The following is a 20,451-nucleotide window of genomic DNA, read 5'->3' on the forward strand; positions in this document are numbered from 1 at the left end:
TTCAAATGGCTACAGCACTAGAGACATGTGTTCTGCTCTTCACTTGTAGAATGTCATGATAAAGATGCCCCCCCAAAAGATCGCTCTGTACAACATAGGCTTCTCATAAGGCAAGGCAAGACCTGATCACCCAAGAAATGTTCCGGAGGAACGTCCTGAGCAGCAAGAGGTCTAAAGAAGTCAGGTCACTATTGGTATTCAAAACCGGGAGTAAGACTTCTGTCTTTCCTACTTGTGTGGTAGATGTTGATCAGAAAACGCCAGTTTGCTCAAATCATAATGAGACATTGTTGATGATACTTTTCTTAGGAAAGGTTACGAGGGAGAGATGCTACCACATTCTAATGTTTCTTCAATGTCAAAAGAAGACAAGATGTCCAGATGCCATTGGTGCCGCGAACCCGAGTAAACGGGACACAGCTATAGACTTGGTGATTCGAAATGACAGATTGACAAGACTAACCGGAGATGTCACAAAGCTCCGCCAACCAAAATCGAGTCCGGTCGGTCGGTAGTTTTGACATTGATCTATCCCTCATGTATTTCTCCTTTGATCCTCACCACAAAGCCCCAAGCTAACCCCGACGCCTGAAACTACGCCTGCTACCCGCAGTCGTTCAGTAGGAATAATCTACTGCTCGGTCTGGAAGTAGTTGAGGAGAACGGAGCGCTCCTGGGACTCCTCACCCCAATCCTTGACAACGACGCAAGAGCAGTTGACAACCTTGCGGGCGTTACCCTCACGGTCGAGAGTGCCTAAAATGGAAACGTTAGAAAATGCAGCCCTGTGATGAATATCCACAATCAATGGAAGGGGTTAACTTACAGAGACCGACCCACTCGCCGAGCATCTTTCCGTCAGGAACCTTGATGAGGGGAATCTTGTGCTCGGAGCAGAGAGCGACAACAAGCTTCTTGTAAGCCTCCTCCTCGCAACCCTCGTTGAGGACACACATGTGGGCCTCGCGACGGTCGAGGGCCTTGGCGGCCTCACGCAGACCACGGGCAAGACCATCGTGGATCAGGGAGACGCGCAGAACACCCTTAAGGGCGTCCAGGACGGACATCTGGCCGCTGCCGGCATCGGCAGAAACCTCGACCTCCTCGGCGGGGGCGATGGGGGATGTGGGCTCTTCTCCGTCCGACTGAAGGATTGTAGTCAGTATTGTGTGCTTCTATATTTCCAGTGCTTGAATCCTTCTCGTGACTCTTGAGACTTGGAGTTGGATTGAACCAGTGCGGCGCATAGACAAGACAGCCGACGAGGGGTAGCCTCTGCCGCAGTGATGCAATCGCTCTCGTCGGCTATGTCCATTCCGGCGTCTCAATTCTGGTGACGAGATCCGGGGCGGAAACGGATATGATATGTGGGCAATTCGCAGATGTGAGACATACCATTTTGTTGCTTGTTATGCTTGAAATCGGATGATCCTCGAAGAGTAGAGTTTGTTGGAGAGAGAAATTAAGAGGAGGTGCGGGCGGCGTGAAATTTCCCGCTGTTTCAACTTTTTCGGCTGTGTGTGCCCTACGATTATGTCATGGGGTCCCCGCGAGTTCTATCACGTGATATGATTATACCCTTCACGGATAGTAAAAGATGCATGTTTGCAAAAGCGACAAGCCAAGTTTGATGGCGCTTTGGTAATATTCAGGCTAATAGCCTAGCATGATGTTTTATACCTTGCTGTCAATGTCTACGAAAATCTTAATTTAGGAGGCGAGTGATACTTGAACTTGGTGTTATTGACACGGGGATGCATGATTACATTCATGACCACAGTGACTACAAAAGAAACCACAGCAAACTACCTAACAGTAGAATCATCACTGAACGCAAGAGGTATCATAATCGTACAATCAGAATCCGCCCTGTACACCGGTTCGCTGAATTGCTGACATCATGCCGGGTCTAGCGAAATGACGCTAAAAACAAAACTAGACGTATGTACTAGACCGAGAAGGGCCAAAACCATTGAGCCCGGTTCCGTTGGTTTCGACGGAGGATCCCGGGCCATGGCCATTGAGTTGGGGAGTGCTGAATCCTGCGCCAGCCGTCGGCGGCTCCGGATCGACGTGCATATTCAAGAACTGCAGTTCGAGGCCGTGCAAGTGAGGGATGTGTGGGACGAGGTCTGTGAAATCAGAAAGCTTAGAAAGATGTTAGTTGTGGAGCGTAACCTACAAGTCTCAAGAAAACTTACTCGGATCCAGAAGACATGCTCCATCTCGAAATACTTAGGGCGCGTGTCACAATCCTTCTGCATGATTTGTCCGATGCTCGAGCTTTGGAATCTAATATCGTCTATATGGGTCAACATACGACGCGTGACTCGCCACAGATTCACACGTTGAGTCGGTGTCGCCTTTCGCTTCTCCCAGCTGGCGTATTGCGAAAGTTGCAGATCATTGGTAGCCAGAAGAGGCGCAACCAAGTAGTTCGGGATCCATTTCTCGTCAGCGATATCCACACCACAGCTGGGATCGAGTTGACGGGTGAGAGCGGTAACGAGAGGCAAGAAAGACTTGAGCCAGTCATGGCTTTTAGCACGGGGATTGTTGGATCCCACAAGGTTGGCTGCAACGCGAAGCCGACTGGGAAGCGCCTCACGGCGTCGGTGCTCTGCTGCCTCCCGATCGCGGCGCATCTTGGCAGCTCGAGCGCGTTCTTGCTCCAAGCGCTTCAGACGATCATCTTCGGCTTGTTTGGCTCGCCGTTGTTCAACCTCCTTGCGTTTACGCTCTTCCTCTTCGGCTTTTTCAACTTGAGCCACTCGTTCGGTTTCTTCCTTGGCAAGTCGGTCGCGTTCGAATTCGTCTGCAATACGCTTTTCGTTCGCGGCACGCTCCTCTTGCGCCTTCTTGGCCTGGGCTCGTCGACGCTCATGGGCTTCAAGCTCGATGCGTTTCGCGACGGCCATTGTGTCTTCCATGGGATCGGCTCTGGTCTCGTGCGGTTCTTTTTTTGAATCGCCATTCCTTTTGGTCGGATCATGACGGGGTGAAGTTGGGCGGGTTTGGGGTTTCTTGGAGGCGTCGGTGGATTTGTGAGATTGAGGTTCAGCGGCTCGAACAGTTTCCTCGTGGGGTCGGCGAGGATGGAGTTTGCTGGCATCATCAGGTTGCCTTGGCGCACCATGCATCGCACCAGAAGACTTATCTTCAGAAACAACCCGTCTCTTCTTCTTGCGCAACTCAGGAGATAAGCGATCACCATCTGTGCCACGCGAACGAGACCGTTCCGGGGACCCATCAGCGCGAATGCGTTTCAAGGACAACAAATTGTCGGGCGATGTGTCAACACGTGGCTTCGGTGCCTCTTCACGTCCAGAGAGCGAATCAGACGAGAAAAGACTTGGCCGACGGTCCTGGGGGCGACGTCCAGCAATGAGTCGTCTCTTTCGGATGTCTTCGTTGGGTGCCGCTCCACTCGACTCGCTGTCTCGCCTAGCGGATAACGATGACTTGGATTTGGAGGAATCAGATGGTCGTGATAAATCGTGCTCTTTTTGACGACGCCTTTCTTTGACTGAATCCATATCTTTCAAAGAATCGCGATTTTTGTTGGCGTTGGGGCTGCTGTTTTTCTTGCGCGCGACGGGGGAGGAAGATCCTCTGCGTGGGGGACGTTTCTCCTCCTTCTCTTTTCCACGAGCACGGCGGGGTGAATCATCTTTGCGACCCTTGTCATAACCTGCAAACCTTTCATACGCCTCCTTCAGAATTTGATACTCGTCCTCCCAGTTCTCACCCTGTCGACGCCGAGACAGCTCAAAATAAGTTCTTTCTTCAAAGAGTCGTCGCGTGGGGTTGAAACCCGGCTGATTTAGGATAAGTTGGATGACAGCGCTGTTGCCTCGACCAATCGCAGCAAGCATAGGCGTGTTATAACCCGGTTTTTGACCACGCAACGGATTTGGATCAGCGTCTGCATTGCCCATCGCATACAAAAGAGAGAGGACATCGTGGTGGCCACCCTTTGCCGCAGCAATCAAGGAAGCATTGTCGGCTTTCTGCAGAATATTTAGAATACTCACCACTCCAGCCTCATCGCCTTTGGCAGCAAACTCTCGAAGATTCTCGAATGTGGGTTTCGTCCACAGAAGGTCATTTCTTGTGGCTTCGCTTCGCCCACCTTTTCGTCGAGTTCCTGCGCCAACTGGAGGGGGGCTGCGCATCGGAGGTGAGTCTCGGGGGCTGGTTGCCGATCCTCTGACTGCCGAGGCTCGTCGCGAAGAAGGCTCCTTGCTCTCTGGTCTTGTGTTTTCCTCAGAGCGTCGACCAGGCCGTAAATTGGCCTTGGCATCGGCAAGCGCTTTCCGCATCTCTTCATACTCATCATCATCTACAAAGGATGGAACCAACTCGTAAGGTTCATCACCTTCGGCATTCACGGTTCGTGGGTTTGCGCCTGCATCAAGCAGAAGCTTGACCACTTCCACATTCCCGTTTTCCACAGCGTCAATCAGCGGGGTGTCTTTGTCAATATTCTTCGTGTTGATCTCACAGCCTGCGTCTAGCAAGAACTTGACGATTTCGGCTTCTCCGGCAAGCGACGCAATCTGCAGGGGGGTGTTTCCTGCATTATCGGGTATATTAATGTCTTCTGGTCGTTCGGCATGGCGCATCATCACTTGATCGTGTTTCCGGTCCGCACACGCTCGCGCAAGAGGAGTCCGGCCACTCTTGTCACGCAACTTCTTCGGTCCCATCTGCTTAGCGGGCGATGCGGATGCACCGACCCCAGAGCCAAGCTTCCGCAAATGCGCCCCAGGCAGTGGAGAACCGCTTTGAGAGGAGGACGTCGATTGTCTGTCTTCAGAACTATGTCTCCCAGAGCCTGAGAGCACAGGTGTTGGCGCCTTTTTCTTCGTCGGTAATTGAGAGCCTGAGGCAGATCGTTGGTGAGGGGGTCGACGAGGTGAGAGCGATCGCGTATTGGATGGAGGTCTGGAGAGGCGCGTGTTATTGGCATGTTTCAATTCCCGCACAGGGTGAGATGCTGCGTGGGAGTGTGCGCGACGATGACCTTGTTGTTCCTCGCCACTTTCACTTAAGCTTCGCTTACGGAAAGCACGAGGCATCTCTGATGCACGGTTGATCCCATTGGCAACGCCTTCCGTTTCGGACATCTGAGAATCATCCACCTTTTCAATCTTGACTACCGACGGCGAAGTTGCTCGGTGGCCTGGAGAAGGAGGACTCCGTCCCTGTTCCCTTTCGCGTTCTCGACCGTCGCCGAACACCCGTGGTTTCTTTCGTTGATTTCCATCGATTCCGTTACGTTCATTCCGACTCGGATCGTGCTTAATATGCTTTCTTTTCTTCTCTGGCGACAAGGACTCTCGACCTGATTGGATTATTGTCTCTGCCTCCGAATCCGCCCTAGGACTAGGGGGCCCATCTTCCTCCCCTTCCGAGTGTACACGTGTCGGTCCATCGCTGTCTACCCGTGGGCGGGAGTCTGCACGAGCTTTGCCCAGTGATGAGGGACCAACAGGGCCTGGCTTTACCGTGGCAAGCCTGTTCTGACCGACGTCCAGGGCAGCTGGTAAAGAGACTGCCTCAACATCACTCATAGCGATAGCACTCGAAGACTTGAAATGCCGCTCGTCATTTTGGGGGGGGGGAAACGCGACCGACAAAACAACCGTGGTCGACAACGCCAGCAGTTGTGCACGAACGCTGATCCACTACCGCGGGTTTCACCCGCAAAAAGAGTCTTGAAACGTGGGCAATACCGCTCCGGGGGGACGGGAGCGAAATGGGGTGGTGGTCGAGGAGCTCCGGATATTGAATTAACTGGTGTAGGGGTATAAATCGAGGGTAAATTCGAGGCTTTGGTTTTCACTTGGGAGTTGAATGGGGGAAGAAAGAGAAGGGAAGAGGAAAAGCGGGAAGGGAAAGGAATGGGACTGGATTCATTGGATGTAGGGCTCCTCACTGGGTCAAGTTTGGCCACAGTAGAATCATCGAGCTGCAGGTGGGATTTTGACTACTGGAAACATGCTTCTACGGAGAGGGGTCATAGTTAAAGCCCAAGTTGGTATTTCTTTTTCTTTTTATTATTACTCTTCTTGAATGTCCTTCCTATTCCGAGGGCGAATAGACTCCATATGGGAGAGACGAAACGAATTGATACGGTGATACCGTGAAAAAAGGGGTGCACAGGCCTCTGGCCACTAACCCTATTTCAGAAGTTGCAAACGCGGCAAACATCCTATCAAGGCTAGACCCAATGCGGTCAAGTGGATTTCATGAAATCGCCACTTGGCGACTCAGCCCATGTCTCAGTACGCAGTTCTATCTTCTGGATACTAGTGTCATTGAAATCCTGTGTCACTCACAACTCAGTACTAACTTATCTGTACTGCGTATGTCTTCCAAATAAGCTATAATCTACCCCAATTGCCCAGGTGCAAATCTCGAAATTCCCGAGGCCGAACTAACTCCAATCGCCCCCGTTGGCGAGAGCTGAAGGATCGGCGGGGGGCGCTGGTTTTCTCCACTAAAATCACCTCCCTTAAGACACCTCACTGATATCACCACAATGACACTAAATTAGAAACAAATACGAAACAGAAACGGGAAAGAGAAGAGAGAAGGGGGCAGAAAGAGGCACATCCAAGAGCCATGTCTCTAATCTCTCAATGGGTCGATAACACCCTGGAAGCCACCGGCATGGATGCCGTGGACGCTCTACGCGCGTTCTTCTTGCTAGCCGCCGCCACGGTACGATATGCCCTGTGATTATGGTGATAGTGAACACATCTTGCAGATGAACCCAACTAACGCCGACCCCTCGGACGCAGACAATTTCGATCAGCATCCCAACCTCATTGCGGTCCCGCTTCCTCGCCTATGGTCCACGCGCAACCTCGGCCTTGATCTCCACCGGCTCTGCACCACCTCGCACCCAGAACCCCTCCACCAAGAACCAGGGCTTCCTTGATTATCTCGCTACTTGGCAGGTGCCACATAGCTATTTCACGCATTTCTATGTTGCATCTGTCCTGTCTTCGGTCTTCTGGGTTGCGCAATTACTATCGCGGGGTGTGGTGTTTCAAGCCATCGCATCCCGCGTTAGCGAGGACCATCAACGGCACTCCATGTCCCTAACGCAGTTGGTGATCTGCTGTGTGCTATTGGCTATACAGGGATCCCGGCGTTTATGGGAGTGCTTTGTCTTTTCCAAGCCTTCTTCGTCGCAGATGTGGTTTCTGCACTGGCTGTTGGGCTTGGGTTTTTACTTAGCGGCAGGAGTTGCAATTTGGATTGAGGGTTCGGGAACTTTGTTGACCAAAAGTTTGACGATTGCTCATCTGCAAATGACCAACGCCCCAAATTTGCGCACTTTCTTCCTTGTTCCGCTCTTCCTGCTGGCGTCTGGTTTGCAACACGACTCCCATCACTACCTGTACTCCTTGGAAAAATACACCCTCCCGGAGCATCCCATGTTCCGCGGTGTCGTCTGCCCCCACTACGGCGCAGAATGCGTTGTTTACTTGTCGCTGGCGCTGTTGGCTGCGCCACGAGGTGAATGGGTCAATAAAACGATGTTATCTTGCCTGGCTTTCGTAGCGGTCAACCTGGGTCTGACAGCTCGGAATACCAAGAAGTGGTATGCGCAGAAGTTCGGCAAAGACTCAGTCGAGGACTGGTGGTTTATGATTCCTTATGTGTACTAACATAGAGCGAAAACCAAATTTAAAAAAACCAGTATTTGCAGATGTGGTACTCGTTACCTCCCACCTAAAAACTTCAAGGTATTTCCCATCTTCACGATGTGAAGCACGTCCCTGTACGTAAGGCTCGTCCTCATCTTCCGCTCGTACCACCCGCTCTGGTACGGTTCCCTCTCCCGCAAGAGCTCCCAGTTGCAGATGGAGTGGGGGCCTAGGTCTTCATCTATCGTCGTTTGCTCAATGCCATGGAGAAGATCCGTGTACACCTTGCCCCTCGTGATCAGCAGACTCCTTCTCTCCTGTAAGATCCTATATTGGGGTCTTCGATTGGTGTCAGGAATCCCGGCAACATCTCTTCCGACTTTGGTTGGTGTACCGCTTGCTTCCCTGTCGCCCTGTGTGTGCTTGTGGTACAGATCGAGCACAATTGGTGCCCCCAGGCTCACTGTCGCAACGAGAGGATAGTATGCTGCTCCATCTTCGTGCGGCATGATCCCTTGTCCTGGCTGATACTCGTTTACTAGGACATGGTTGGGTGCCTTGTGTGGCGTGTCCTTGAATATATGCAGTGCCTCAAACCGCGGCTCGACAATCGGTGATCGAAGCCAAGCTGGAAGGGGCGATGCGAGCAGTGCATTACTCTTGGTGAGGGCTGATGGCCATGTTTGAAGTCTGCGGTGCGAGAGCTGGGTCCAGCGTGGCAGTGGCGCTGATTTTACCTGTGGGTTGTTGTGGTGAGTGAGGTCTGAACAAGTGGCATGCAGCGTCCATAGATGATTGAGGAGAAGTAACATAGTGACAAGTATGTATCTTCGTCCAGCATTTAACATCAATCGTACAAGGCATGCTTTATATTAACACATGCTCGTGATAAAATCATCAGCACTTACCTTCTGAAGTAGCCAATCCTCCTCATCCTCTGTGATGAAGTCTGATATATAGAATGCATCCTCAGGCAGTGCAATGATGCGTGTATCTTCAAGATTGAATCCCATCTGCCCTTCAAGCTCGAACTGGTACTGAAGCTCCTAGTCCCCAGTATTTGCGGACCTCAGTGGTCTTTTGTCTCCGCAGTGGTTATCGGCAAGAGGTTGACAGGGAGGGCAAAAGCAAAGAAAAGATGAATGCACATGTAATTTTGTAGCAAAACAAGATATGACAAACTTTAAAACTCGGATAATTCCATTCTATGCGAAACGTATTAGAGTAGAAAGAGTCAGCAAAATACACCTGTCATTCACATCCTTTTATGCCTTGCAACCTCAGGCAGCAATATCACCCCACATCAGTTCAATCCGAACAACCAACGGCCGAGGTAGCGATACCAACGTGATATTGAACACTCTCATCCACAATGGCCCCCAAGAACAATGCAAAAGCCGCCAAGGGCAAGGGCAAGGATGCCTCCGCCGATGACGCCAAGGGTAAAGGTGGAAAGGGAGGAGCAGTGAAAGGCGCACAGTCGATTAACGTGCGGCACATTCTTGTACGTTTTTTTTCCTCTTTCCAATCTCGGGGCGGCCACCTGTGATAGCTGGAGCTAGCTGATAAACTATAAAATCCTGTGGGCGGCGAAAAGAGTTGTCAAATAGTTCATTCTAATCATGTCTAGTGCGAGAAACACGCTAAGAAAGAAGAGGCCCTGGAGAAGCTTCGCAATGGCACCAAGTTTGATGAGGTTGCTCGTGAGTTCTCGGAGGATAAGGCTAGACAGGGTCAGTAAAATCTCTGCTGGACGAAATGAACAGGGCTGATTTCTTTTCCACAGGAGGGTCGCTCGGATGGAAGACGAAGGGTGGGCTGGATCCTGCATTTGAGAATGTTGCTTTCGAACTTGAAACCAGCACAACCGGAAACCCCAAGTATGCCGAGGTCAAGACTGGGTTTGGATATCATATCATCATGGTTGAGGGGAGGAAGTGAGCTTCTTCCCGTGACTTACAATAATATACCAGCAAAAGACCCATTCAATGTGTAAAAGGAGAAGCCACCCAAAGGCTACAACTTGTGCTTTATATTTTGGGAATCTAAGTGCTCTTCACACCACAGCTTATCTACAACTCCTAGCCAAACATCCTACAACTCTTTCTTCGTAGCCTCAATCTTCGACCGCTCCTTCGCTTTCTTCTCTGATCTTTGTACCACTGCTTCGGCGCCAATGCCACCGAAGACCAAACTGATCCCCAGCCACTGGCCACCGGACAGAGAATGTCCGAACCAGAAAACGCTGAGAAGCATAGTCAACATCTTGCGTGTAACGGTGACAGTGACAAGCAGCAGTGAAGAGAAGCGAGATAGAGTGTGGAAAATGAAGAGCTGGCCAACAGCCCCGCATGCCGCGAACCCAATGACGTGCTTCAGCGCCTCTGGGTGGCGGGAGAGGAAAGAGAAGGCACCAAACAGCTCAGTTTCGGTGGATGGGGGGATGGGGAAGGGCAGTAGGTTATGCAAAATCCCGCTCTGTGAGAGATGCGGCATGATCAGGAGGTACGCAGAAGTCAGAACGGTCGAAAGAAGATTCTGAGCGACCATCATCTGGGGTCCAGTGAAGCGAGTATACAGCTTGGGAGAGGAGAAGACGTGGTCTTGCGTGGTGTTGGTCAGGCCATCCAAGAGAAGGTTAATGGACAACAAGAAGATTCCCCATCCGGAGGATCCAGGCTGGTCCTTGGCAGCGACTTTCTTACTAGTTCCTGGATGGTGCAGACTGAAAGTTGCGACGCCAAGAGTGACCATCAGGACAACGCCGTACTTGTACAGTGGATATCTCTTGCGGAAGATGGTCAGGTGCAGGACCATGACCGGGAGGAGCTTGCATGATTTTGCGAGGATGAAGGTCAGGTAGTCGATGTGTTGGAGACTGGCGTAGCCGAAGGGTGACGCAAGTGACGAGGAGATTGCGACTAGAACCAAGGGGAAAATGATCCGGCGTGTGGGGAAGATGGATGGAATCTTTTGCTCTTTCGAGGTTGAGAAAAGAAGATATATAAAGCCGGTGATGGCCGCGAAGGAGGATTGGACCGTGTTCAGCACCAGCGAGTAGGTGAATCGCTCCGTTGGAGGGTTCGGCTCCGCAACGGTTGCAGGATGAACGAGATAGCTGGTCGTCGTGATCGCCTCCTGTAGAACACCCCACGAGAGGCTTTTTGTCTCATTAGTTTCTTTAACCAGTCTCGGAAATCAGGCGAAACGCAGTGGATGCACTCACAATGCTGCATAGATACCGAGAACGCAAATCACTAGCTGCGTCAGCCCAGGGCTGTCGGTGACTGTCTCTAGGGCTACTGATGCTTTTTCAATTACGCTTCCATTAGCGATGAAAGGTGTGTCTGTGTTGCCACTTCCAGTATTTCGTGGCAGCTTGGACTCTTCTGAGAGGAGCACTGATTGAGAAGGGGCTCTCTGGAGCGGCGCCGCTTGCTTTTGTCGTCCCATCGTGACAAGTTGGGGTGGAATTCAAGATAGAAATGCGAGTATCTCGAACAAGACTAGGCAATCTGAGTTGTGTAGGGGAAGGGATTGGAAAATGACGTTTTGTCGAGGACAGTCTTAGGTTGTCATGGGGGTCCTGGAGGATTCCTGAACCTGAAACAGAAGAATAACAAGATGCCATGTGTTCTTACTTCACCCTTTTCTATGATTGCCACCCCACTTAGTTTTCCTTCTTTTTTTTACATTTATGTTGTATTTGAAATAAAAGGTAGAATGGGTTTGATACTCCTCAAAATATCATTTGAAATCTTTCAGTGAGCTAGAAACTTTTGGACTTCTAATCTCAACTATACAATCCAAATAAGGAAAGCGGTGTTGATAAAATTAGATCTGTGCAGGCGGTGTATCCCCAAGAGTCCCGAGATTTGCGATTTCTCGGCCAGAGCTCCGTCTGTTCAGACAAGACCAAAAGCTCCAAGAAAATCTCCATGATGATAGAAACACAGGAAGCCACCAAACGGCCCGATGCATCTGCGATCGCCAAGCGCATCACTGAAAAAGGCTACGACTCCCCCCACCTCGCAACATCCGCCCAAGTCCAGCACAACCTCGAGCACCAACATCTCTGGACCTCTATAATGGGATATGTCATTCCTGGACAAGCAGATGACTCCAACACATTAAACAAAGACCCCCGGCAAGCACCAAAAGAACCAATTCCTCTTCTCTCCGGCTACCCCCCACACCGCGTGTACACACATCCAGACGAGCAGCTTTATATGCTAGAAAACGGGATCCGCGAAGACGACCTTCAGCCGGAGCGCATTTTCGTGGTGCCGACTACACAGGGTCAATCGTGGACCTTGCGCCATATGGCTACTGTGTTTGACCGGCTTCCTGAGTTTAAGCAAAAGGCTGAAGACCATGATCGATCTGGCAATCCTACAAGCATGCAGTCGGGGTCGGAGCGTCTGGATCCTGAAAAGGAAGAGAAACTGGCTCGGTACTATGATAAGAAGGAGAAGGCTCATTTGACCAAAGAATGGGGCGCGCAAAGATTCTTACTTGCTATGGTGGATAAGGGGATGGGCGGAGACGGGACGGTGGCGTACTATGTTGTGCATGAAGGCGAGGTCAAGCCGAGGCAGAACTGAGAGGTTCTCATGTTTACACATTAATACCTTTTGCATTCTTACTCCTCACGGTTTAACGACATGATTGACGAATACTCATTCAAAAGAGCAAGAAAATAACATTATTAATGTGGTATCAGAGTAATTCAAGCCAACAACTTGCATGGTACGCGCCGAAATTATACACAAGAAATATAGTTGACACATGATCAGCTAGCCACAGGGTATAGTGATGAGCAAGAAGCAAGAAATGCTGGATGGCTGTACAGAAAGAAGGCTTCACAATATGTTCAGACAGCTAGAAACAAACTGCCGCAATTAGAAAATCAAGGAATTAGGTCACCACGACCATTGGATATGACCTGTTCCTGCTCCATTCGACAACTCGAGCAATACTCCTCATACCACTGCTTGACGTTGTCTGCATGCTCGGCAAAGACACGCTCAGCTTTAGCCGTTCGGCCTGTCTGCGAGTCTTCACCCTGGGTGGCCTCTTTGCCAAGGAGAACCTCAACCTGGCGACAGCGCCGGACCTCCTCACGGAGCCAACGCTCCCATTCGGTTTGAATGACCTCTTTCTCGATGCTGTTCACGACACGCAATGCGACGAGAAGGTTGTGTCGATACAGGCCAAGGCGCTCACGGGTTTGCTGGAAGCGCTTGATGGCGCTCTTGGTCAATGCATCCCGGGGTCCTGATGCACTAAGTGACAGAGGCATTTCGGAATATCGCATGGTCTGCTCGTGGAAGGTGGCAAAGCAATCACTGGTATTGCCGGTACCGGGCCAGATGGTGGTGTTTGCAACCGCATCATCAATATCCCGCATGTAGATAGATTTGCTCATGACGAGGTTTGGCTGTACGCCCAGCCGTGCCATGAAGTTTCCTGCATGTCTCTCGTGCCACCAGTCCCAACTATCCCGCGAAGAATAGTATCCATTCAGAAGTGCACTTGTGGCCAGCATGGTCAGGATGATCTTGTGTGCACTCACGGTCTTCCAAGACCAACGAACTACATCAAAGGCCCACATCATTAAGAAGGAAACACTTGTTTCTAGGAATGACAAGAAGGTCTCGAGAAGAAGCTCGTGCATGGCGCGCTGTGTTCGAGGTTTGCGGGGTTCCAGCTTCAGATTCGAACCAGCGCCACTGAAGTGGGAGACATGGCTTTGGCGTCCAACATGGCCAAAGATTGTGATAGCCTTTTTAGTGCGACTGTGTGCACCAAGTCGGCGTACTTGGTCACTGACTAGGTCGACAAGATCCAAGGCGTCTTGTTCTAAATCATCGCTTGCTTTTTTGTCGATTACATCTGGATATGTTAGATTTTTTTTTTCTAAATTGAAGCGGTGGGGGAGGGGGGGGGACTCACTTCTGAGGCCGTAGGGAGACCATAGCCATTCTACTTTCGTATAAATAGCAAGCTTGCTCTTTGACTTGGCTTGAAATGTAATGACAACCTTGCTAACCAACCGGAACGAACGTCGGAAGGGGAGATGCCATGGGGTTTTCTTATCTGTGACCACATAGCACAGATGGTCATTGAGAACATCGATGATCTGATAATCCGAGAGTGCATTTTCATGAGTTCGACCTGTACAAAATCAGTTTTAACTCGATCTCAAGATCATCAAGTATCAAGCCTACCAAGGATGTCTGTCGTGCCGATGTTGTAGTGGAATTCACGCCTCAGATGCCGCAGTTCGGTACTAGCCCATGGGCCTTGTTTGATGTCTTCAAAATGTCAGCCATATAGAGGTGAAGTGACTGGGTATGTAGAATCGACAAACCTCGAGCTTGCCTTTCATGTAAAAGAAGCTGCCACACTGCACTTTTGTCGCCAAATAATATATGGAACAAAGCTTTGGGGCTTATGTCGAGAATCTTTTCTGTCACTAAAACAAGATCACCTTGTGGAACAAACTCCACGGGTTGGGCTGGGAGTCTGAATTTAGCAATATCCCGACCACGGCCAGTCCTGCCTCCATCCAGCTCAAGGTCTTTGTCAATGTAAATAGGGAGTCGAATGTCCTTTGCATGACTCGGGTCTGTAGGCTTGCCCCCATCGTTTTTGGTGTCTGCAAGTCCGGACGAGATTTCTTCCAAGCTATCTGCACTGGAATTTCGGACTGGGGGCCCAATATCCATCTTGAGTAGTGCTTTGATCAACGATTCCAATGTCAATTGCTCGACAGCAGTGGAGCCTTGGATCAAGAAATTGAGCCGTTTTTGGAGAAGTCGGAGAGGTTCAAGGAAAGTTTTGATCGTAACCCGACCAGGATTTTCACTGCCCAAGGGTGGAATAGTATGAAGGAAAAGGAAGTCACAGTCTCGCCCAGGAGCTGCAGTTACCTCCTTGATGCTCTCCAAAGACACACCGGTAGTCAAAACCAGTCCGAAATGATGACTGTAAAAGTAGATGTTCCTTGTTGTAACATAAGCTCGTCCAGGGAACTCTTGCTGGTCGTTAGGGCTCCAGGTGGCTCTAAATACCAAGACCAATGCTTCGTCTCTCTTGACGTCCGGGAAAAGCAATCTGAACTGAGCATCTTGAATCCTCAATTGTTGAGGATATGAGCTAGGATAATCATGCTCGATACCCAGTGAAACTTGCGTGAGCTTAACATCATCTCCATCAAGGCTTACTGTCTGTCTGTGGCGTGGACCTAATTGCTGTCGGGGTGTTGCTGAAGCACCCGCCGCATCGGGCTGTGCAGCTGTCCTGCGTGTTGAGGCATCACCCAAGGTAGAAGACAACCGGCCTTCTGGGGTTTCCTCAGACACCCCATCAATATTGTGTTGTTCCCGTTGAATCTTGTTCATGAACCCCCAGTTAGAGCTACCCCACAGGTTGGCCATCATGCCACTTGGCATACCACCTGTGCTATCAGAGACACCCAATCCAATTCCTCTTTCATTGCTCACAACCACTGCCGCCCTGCTCATGTTTGTGGGTGCCGGGGGGTTGGCGAGCGTGGCAGGGGCAAGACTTGAGCCAGGCTCATCCACATCGCTTAAACTGCGGCCTCGGTTAGCTTCAACGTTGGGTGGACCGGTGTTGCTGGAAGGGAGTATGTTGTGGCTGGCTGAGATGAGACTAGCTATTCCACCTGCAGGGCCGAGAATGGAAGGAGATAATGGAGCCGCGTTGTTCGATCTGCGGTGAAGATCCAACTTTTGGATGAGTCTAGAGGTATGCTCTCTTGCAAGTTCTCTTGCAGAGCTCTCACTATCCAAGCCTGTGGGTCTTCTACCACTTCCAATATCGGTACTATTCCTCGTAGTATATCCATCACGGTCGGGAACAGGAAGCGTCATACTGCGATCTCCCGCTCCGGGCTCATCGTTTGTGTGGGGGGTAAGAGAGTCTGCAGGGTCTGCAGCGAACTCGGAAGCCGGAGGCTGAGAAATTGAAAATGCAGGATCTTGAACCGTGACTTTTCCAGAAACTGAAAGATCAGTGCTTGCGGGGTTTTCCAACGCTTTCTGCTTGGCCGCCTCGAATGCACCAAGCCATTCCATCAGCTCCTTTTGGTTATCTGCCTGCAGCAGAATCGTGTTGTTCTTGGTCTTCACTTGGAAGCAGAATCTGCGTTCCTCCTGGAATGCAGGACGGATACTGCAGAGTAATACACCGATTCTTTCGCTCTCTTCAACGCCGCCGGTACGAGAACCCTGTACAAGACACCCAAATATGCCGTGCTTGAGAAAGGCCCACCGCTTGACCCAAACAGTTCGAGTGGGCTTTCCTGAAAATATGCGCAAATAGAGCCAGCCTTGCTTCTCCGGTCTCATGTCTTTGCTTAAGTTAAGTGTCGAAATAGGACGAGAGCCAAGGTACGGAACCGTCGAGAGATTATAATCCTCCAGTTCGCGAGACGGTCGAGCGGCAAACTCTGCGGCTTCCTCAATGTGCTTCCGGGTGGAAAGCAGCTCTCGTTTGGATGATTTCTCACTTCCTTCCATCTCATGAAGCCAACCCTTGATACGATCCATCTCACGGGTCCATTTCGAGAAGGTCCCGCTGTTGTGGTCGTGAAATCCCCGGAATTCTCGCCATTGATCGCAGGATACCTTGACCAGAAGTCGGTCAAGTGCATTTCGTACTTGAGGACCCTTTACTGAATAGTCCATTGCCGCTTTCAGGTAAGCCTTGTGGGCTTCGTGCAGTTGGAACGCTTCTTCTCTCAGGGCCGATGCCTCCTTGGACTTTGACTGTGAGGCATACCGAGCTTGGAGGTAATCGTACGATTTCTGGGTTTGATCGAGGCTGCGACGGATTTCCTATGGCCGTATCAGATAATTCTGCACAAAAGCAAACTGGTTCAGGGGCTCCTCAATACCTTAAAATGCCGCAGATCCTCTTGCATGAAATCTCGAATGGGTTCGGAAATCAACGACTCCAACTTTCTGGTTGTTGTGATGAGTCCACTCCAAATATCTTTAGATCCCTCACCACACCTCCTCATAGCCAAAAGTGTGTAATCGTGGTCAACGACCGCTTCCGAAACAACGAGGGGATGTGTCGAGTAGGAAAGGAAATTATTCACTACACTTTCCAGAGTGGTCAGCTCGCAGGAGAGCTTCGTTGCAGCTTTTGCATATCCGTCGAGCCATTTCTCTATAAAATCGATCTGTTCGGAGAAATGGAGGGTGGTAGCACGAAAGGTGGGCGAGTCGAGGGCAGCTTCTTTTAGACCAACCGGGCTGAAAATGGACGTACACATTAGCATTTAAAGGGGGAAAAATCTAATATCACAAATTAGATACTCACACAACGCTCACGAGCTTCCCAAGTTGGGGTAACGGGGTTTCTGCTTGAGTCGACATCTAGTGTATGTCTCCAGCCATACACTTGACGCGAGGAAAGACCGAAACGCGAGATGTGTGGATATTCTTTCTCTTATTCATGCGGCTTGGTGATCAATTCAACTTAAAGGCGTGGAGAGAGCCCACGTGTATGATTTGATGGCTTGTAGCGGTCTCGACTTTGCCCGAGACCTCCCCCTTCTTGCTCAGGTGGGCCTCCGGATGATCTAATTGGCTACGTCAGGGATGGGGCTCCTGACTTGGTGCCTGATATTCATGGCACACAGTTATAAGGCGGTTCCTCTGAAGAGGGCGGTGTGAGTTTTTTTTTCTTTCTGCCAATTGGACATTTCACCGAATCGGCCTGTAATCACATCCCTGATCACACAAAATGGAGCCTCCATCTAAGAAGATGCGGAAGCTCTTGGAGCAGGATAGCGACAGCGACTCTGGGGACGACGCCGGCGGAGTCCTCCTCGGCAAGCAGTCGTCTGATGCTGGGTTCAAGATCAATGAGGACTATGCTCGTCGATTTGAACACAACAAGAAGAGAGAAGAAGTTGCGAGACGTGTGTACTTAAACTCGAAGTTTTTGCGCTTTAGTCGCATGTGCTAATTTGGCTTGATTCACAGTGGAAGCAAAGTATGGCAAGTCCTCCAGTCTTGGAGACCGCGGCCCAGGCGAAGACTCCGAAGACTCCGACTCTGAAGAAGAGGATGACGATGCAGAGCTCGCTACACTAGCTCTAGATGCTGAAATTTCAGCCACATTGAATGCCATCCGTTCTAAGGACCCTCGCGTTTACGACAAAGATGCCACCTTTTACACCAAGTTCGACCCAGAGGAAGCCAATGCCGGAAAGGGCCCCAAGGAAAAGTCCATGACGCTGCGGCAATACCATACGGAGAATCTTCTTAGTGGGGTCAAACCCGCTGAAGAGGAAAATGCCCCAAGGACCTACGCCCAAGAGCAAGCCGACCTGAAGAATGCCATTGTCAAGGAGATGCACGGAGCGGCAGAGAAGTCCGATGAAGAGATGGAAGATGCTGATGAGTTCATGGTCCGCAAGCCTGGCCAGGATACTTTGTTGCCCAAATCTGAAATCAAACTCGATGTCGAGAATGCGGACAAAGACCCCGAGACTTTCTTGTCCAACTTCTTGTCGGCACGAGCCTGGATCCCCGCCGACAAGCCAGAGCTACATCCGTTTGATTCAGATTCAGATGACGACGTCGACCGGGCAGACGCTATCGAAGAAGCATACAACTTCCGCTTTGAAGACCCCAACAAGATGAACGAGGTGATAGTCACCCACTCTCGTGATCTCACCAACAAGCAATCCGTCCGTCGCGAAGAAAAGAGCTCTCGTAAGAAGATTCGTGATGCCGAGCGCGCACTCAAAGATGAGGAGAAGAAGCAGCGTGAAACTGAGAAGAACCGTCTTCGCAAACTGAAGACTGAGCAACTTCAGAAAAAGGTGGAACAAATCAAGGAGGTTGCGGGACTTCGAGCCTCACACTTCACAGACGACGACTGGTCTCGTTTCCTGGACGCTTCCTGGGATGACTCGAACTGGGAATCAGAGATGCAAAAGCGGTTCGGCGAGGAGTACTATGCCGAGGAGGAGGGCGAGGGCAGCGAAAATGAGGGAGGCGAAAAGAAAAAGAAGCGTCCTAAGAAGCCTACATGGGATGACGATATCGATATCAAGGATTTGGTCCCAGACTATGAGGACGAAGAAGCGAAGCCCACGCTCGAACCATCAGAAGACGAAGAAGAAAATGACGACGAAGCTTTCGGATCTAAGAAGAAGAGTAAGGCCGAAGAGAAGCGGATCCAGAAACGTGAGGCCCGCAAAGACCGTCTCCGCATTGAAGATGCGGTCGAGCGCAACCTGGATCTTGACATCACCTTGCTTCCTGGAGCTACAAAGAAGAACGCCACAAGGTTCCGCTATCGCGAAACCTCGCCACAGAGCTTTGGCTTGACTGCACAGGATATCCTCATGGCCGACGACACACAGCTCAACAAGTTCGCTGGTCTGAAGAAGCTGGCCACCTTCCGCGAAGAAGAGAAGAAGCGGCACGATCAGAAGAAGCTGGGCAAGAAGGCCCGGCTTCGCGAGTGGCGCAAGGACACTTTCGGTGACGAGAATGGGCCGGTGTTCAAGTTCGGCGGCGATGTCCAACCCAGTCAGCCCAAGGAGACTGTTGATGAGGGTAAAGTTGATATCAGAGAGGGAGACGGCACACGGAAGAAGAGAAAGAGATCGAAGAAGCATTGATCGTGTTGCATCTGTCAATCTACCATTCTTGTAGCTTTTTTCGAATCAATTATGCAACGAATTTGAGATCCTTTCCATTCTGAATTGCAAGATCTATTCGACACTTAAACCCCGTTTTTAAATGTGAACTATACATCATCATTGTGTCACAGACTACAACCGAGAGAATAATTATAGAGGCAGCTTTGGGGAGCATTGAATGATTACATTGATGATGACATATTTCTGCTCCATTTCCAGTGAATCGGCACAGAGATAACACAAATTGAAACTCTGGTTAGTTGCTAACAAGGTACATATGTTGACATACTACAGTCCCTACAGGTCATTGAATTCGATCGAGAATGATTTCCTTACGATCTGTTCTTCAGATCCATATACATGCGCGTAGGCCTCCGCAGCCCCCAAAGCGGAAAGCTCCCATGCGACGGGGTCCACTCATGCGCTAGCGGTTGCTGGGGCAAAACTCGGAACATTTTTTGATTCTCAGCTATGGAGTATAGGAAGCTTTCTATCCGTACATACCCCGAATTGCTACTATGATCTCGGTCATGAAGTGATTTGAATGGAGGACTTCATATAATTTCCTTGACCAAGGAAAGTGGAGCCAAAGCGCTATTGGGTACCTGGCATTGTCTAGCATGTGAAGTACCTTGGTACATCCTTCATGCGGCGATCGATCACCTTAAAGTTTGTACCCGCGACACCAAAACTGTAGCAAGGGAAAAAAATGTCTCATATCACATCCGGGTGTCCCTCACATATCGCAGTAATGTACGGATTACAAAATTTCACCTCAAGACTTAGGAGGGATCAGATTTGCTCAGTTGGAATTGTGTATGCAGCAACGCCCTAGACAATCTCAGTAAGAATAAATACCGAGGAATAAGATGATTAGTGCAGGGCGTTGAGGAGACCTGGGGAAAATCCACTCGCCCGATGCAAAGGCTTACTCCCTCTACGTTTACAATACTGGGAACTGGGAACATCGGGTCCTTCGTGATCAAGTTCAAACCGTCAACTACATGTTTTATTAAAAGTGCCATGTTCGAACCCATTCAAGAACCCCAGACTATGTTGTGCAAGGCTAGGTAAAAGGGACTAGCGACG

The 20,451-nt window shown here is 50.3% G+C and overlaps 9 protein-coding genes across 9 annotated transcripts; 4 read left to right on the forward strand and 5 right to left on the reverse strand.

Moving 5' to 3' along the window:
• Positions 1 to 631: 631 nt before the first annotated feature.
• Positions 632 to 1,398, reverse strand: Pdw03_4095 (40S ribosomal protein eS12; the record flags this gene model as incomplete). Its single annotated transcript, XM_014676014.1, has 3 exons — positions 632 to 756; positions 827 to 1,145; positions 1,396 to 1,398. The coding sequence occupies 3 exons, from the start codon at positions 1,396 to 1,398 to the stop codon at positions 632 to 634; spliced, it is 447 nt and encodes a 148-aa protein (XP_014531500.1).
• A 537-nt stretch (positions 1,399 to 1,935) lies between these two features.
• On the reverse strand, positions 1,936 to 5,576 carry Pdw03_4096 (Histone deacetylase complex subunit (Hos4), putative; the record flags this gene model as incomplete). Its single annotated transcript, XM_014676013.1, has 2 exons — positions 1,936 to 2,148; positions 2,202 to 5,576. The coding sequence occupies 2 exons, from the start codon at positions 5,574 to 5,576 to the stop codon at positions 1,936 to 1,938; spliced, it is 3,588 nt and encodes a 1,195-aa protein (XP_014531499.1).
• Positions 5,577 to 6,630: 1,054 nt separating this feature from the next.
• On the forward strand, positions 6,631 to 7,685 carry Pdw03_4097 (3-oxo-5-alpha-steroid 4-dehydrogenase, putative; the record flags this gene model as incomplete). The annotated part of the gene is made up of 2 exons (XM_014676012.1): positions 6,631 to 6,729; positions 6,810 to 7,685. The coding sequence occupies 2 exons, from the start codon at positions 6,631 to 6,633 to the stop codon at positions 7,683 to 7,685; spliced, it is 975 nt and encodes a 324-aa protein (XP_014531498.1).
• Positions 7,686 to 7,738: 53 nt separating this feature from the next.
• On the reverse strand, positions 7,739 to 8,677 carry Pdw03_4098 (Oxoglutarate/iron-dependent dioxygenase; the record flags this gene model as incomplete). The annotated part of the gene is made up of 2 exons (XM_014676011.1): positions 7,739 to 8,401; positions 8,573 to 8,677. The coding sequence occupies 2 exons, from the start codon at positions 8,675 to 8,677 to the stop codon at positions 7,739 to 7,741; spliced, it is 768 nt and encodes a 255-aa protein (XP_014531497.1).
• A 359-nt stretch (positions 8,678 to 9,036) lies between these two features.
• On the forward strand, positions 9,037 to 9,605 carry Pdw03_4099 (Peptidyl-prolyl cis-trans isomerase, PpiC-type; the record flags this gene model as incomplete). Its single annotated transcript, XM_014676010.1, has 3 exons — positions 9,037 to 9,168; positions 9,295 to 9,397; positions 9,451 to 9,605. 3 exons carry the CDS (start codon positions 9,037 to 9,039, stop codon positions 9,603 to 9,605), a joined length of 390 nt encoding a protein of 129 aa, XP_014531496.1.
• A 153-nt stretch (positions 9,606 to 9,758) lies between these two features.
• On the reverse strand, positions 9,759 to 11,117 carry Pdw03_4100 (UAA transporter; the record flags this gene model as incomplete). Its single annotated transcript, XM_014676009.1, has 2 exons — positions 9,759 to 10,824; positions 10,891 to 11,117. 2 exons carry the CDS (start codon positions 11,115 to 11,117, stop codon positions 9,759 to 9,761), a joined length of 1,293 nt encoding a protein of 430 aa, XP_014531495.1.
• Positions 11,118 to 11,602: 485 nt separating this feature from the next.
• Pdw03_4101 (tRNA-splicing endonuclease subunit Sen15) lies at positions 11,603 to 12,268 on the forward strand (the record flags this gene model as incomplete). Its single annotated transcript, XM_014676008.2, has 1 exon — positions 11,603 to 12,268. One exon carries the CDS (start codon positions 11,603 to 11,605, stop codon positions 12,266 to 12,268), a length of 666 nt encoding a protein of 221 aa, XP_014531494.2.
• A 305-nt stretch (positions 12,269 to 12,573) lies between these two features.
• On the reverse strand, positions 12,574 to 17,077 carry Pdw03_4102 (Transcription factor SipA3, putative; the record flags this gene model as incomplete). Its single annotated transcript, XM_014676007.1, has 6 exons — positions 12,574 to 13,559; positions 13,620 to 13,841; positions 13,895 to 13,981; positions 14,038 to 16,531; positions 16,591 to 16,954; positions 17,022 to 17,077. 6 exons carry the CDS (start codon positions 17,075 to 17,077, stop codon positions 12,574 to 12,576), a joined length of 4,209 nt encoding a protein of 1,402 aa, XP_014531493.1.
• Positions 17,078 to 17,447: 370 nt separating this feature from the next.
• On the forward strand, positions 17,448 to 19,341 carry Pdw03_4103 (Ribosome biogenesis protein Kri1; the record flags this gene model as incomplete). The annotated part of the gene is made up of 2 exons (XM_014676006.1): positions 17,448 to 17,625; positions 17,690 to 19,341. The coding sequence occupies 2 exons, from the start codon at positions 17,448 to 17,450 to the stop codon at positions 19,339 to 19,341; spliced, it is 1,830 nt and encodes a 609-aa protein (XP_014531492.1).
• Between the last annotated feature and the right edge of the window lie 1,110 nt (positions 19,342 to 20,451).

This window comes from Penicillium digitatum, chromosome 1, assembly GCF_016767815.1.
Source record: "Penicillium digitatum chromosome 1, complete sequence".
Taxonomy (NCBI): domain Eukaryota; kingdom Fungi; phylum Ascomycota; class Eurotiomycetes; order Eurotiales; family Aspergillaceae; genus Penicillium; species Penicillium digitatum.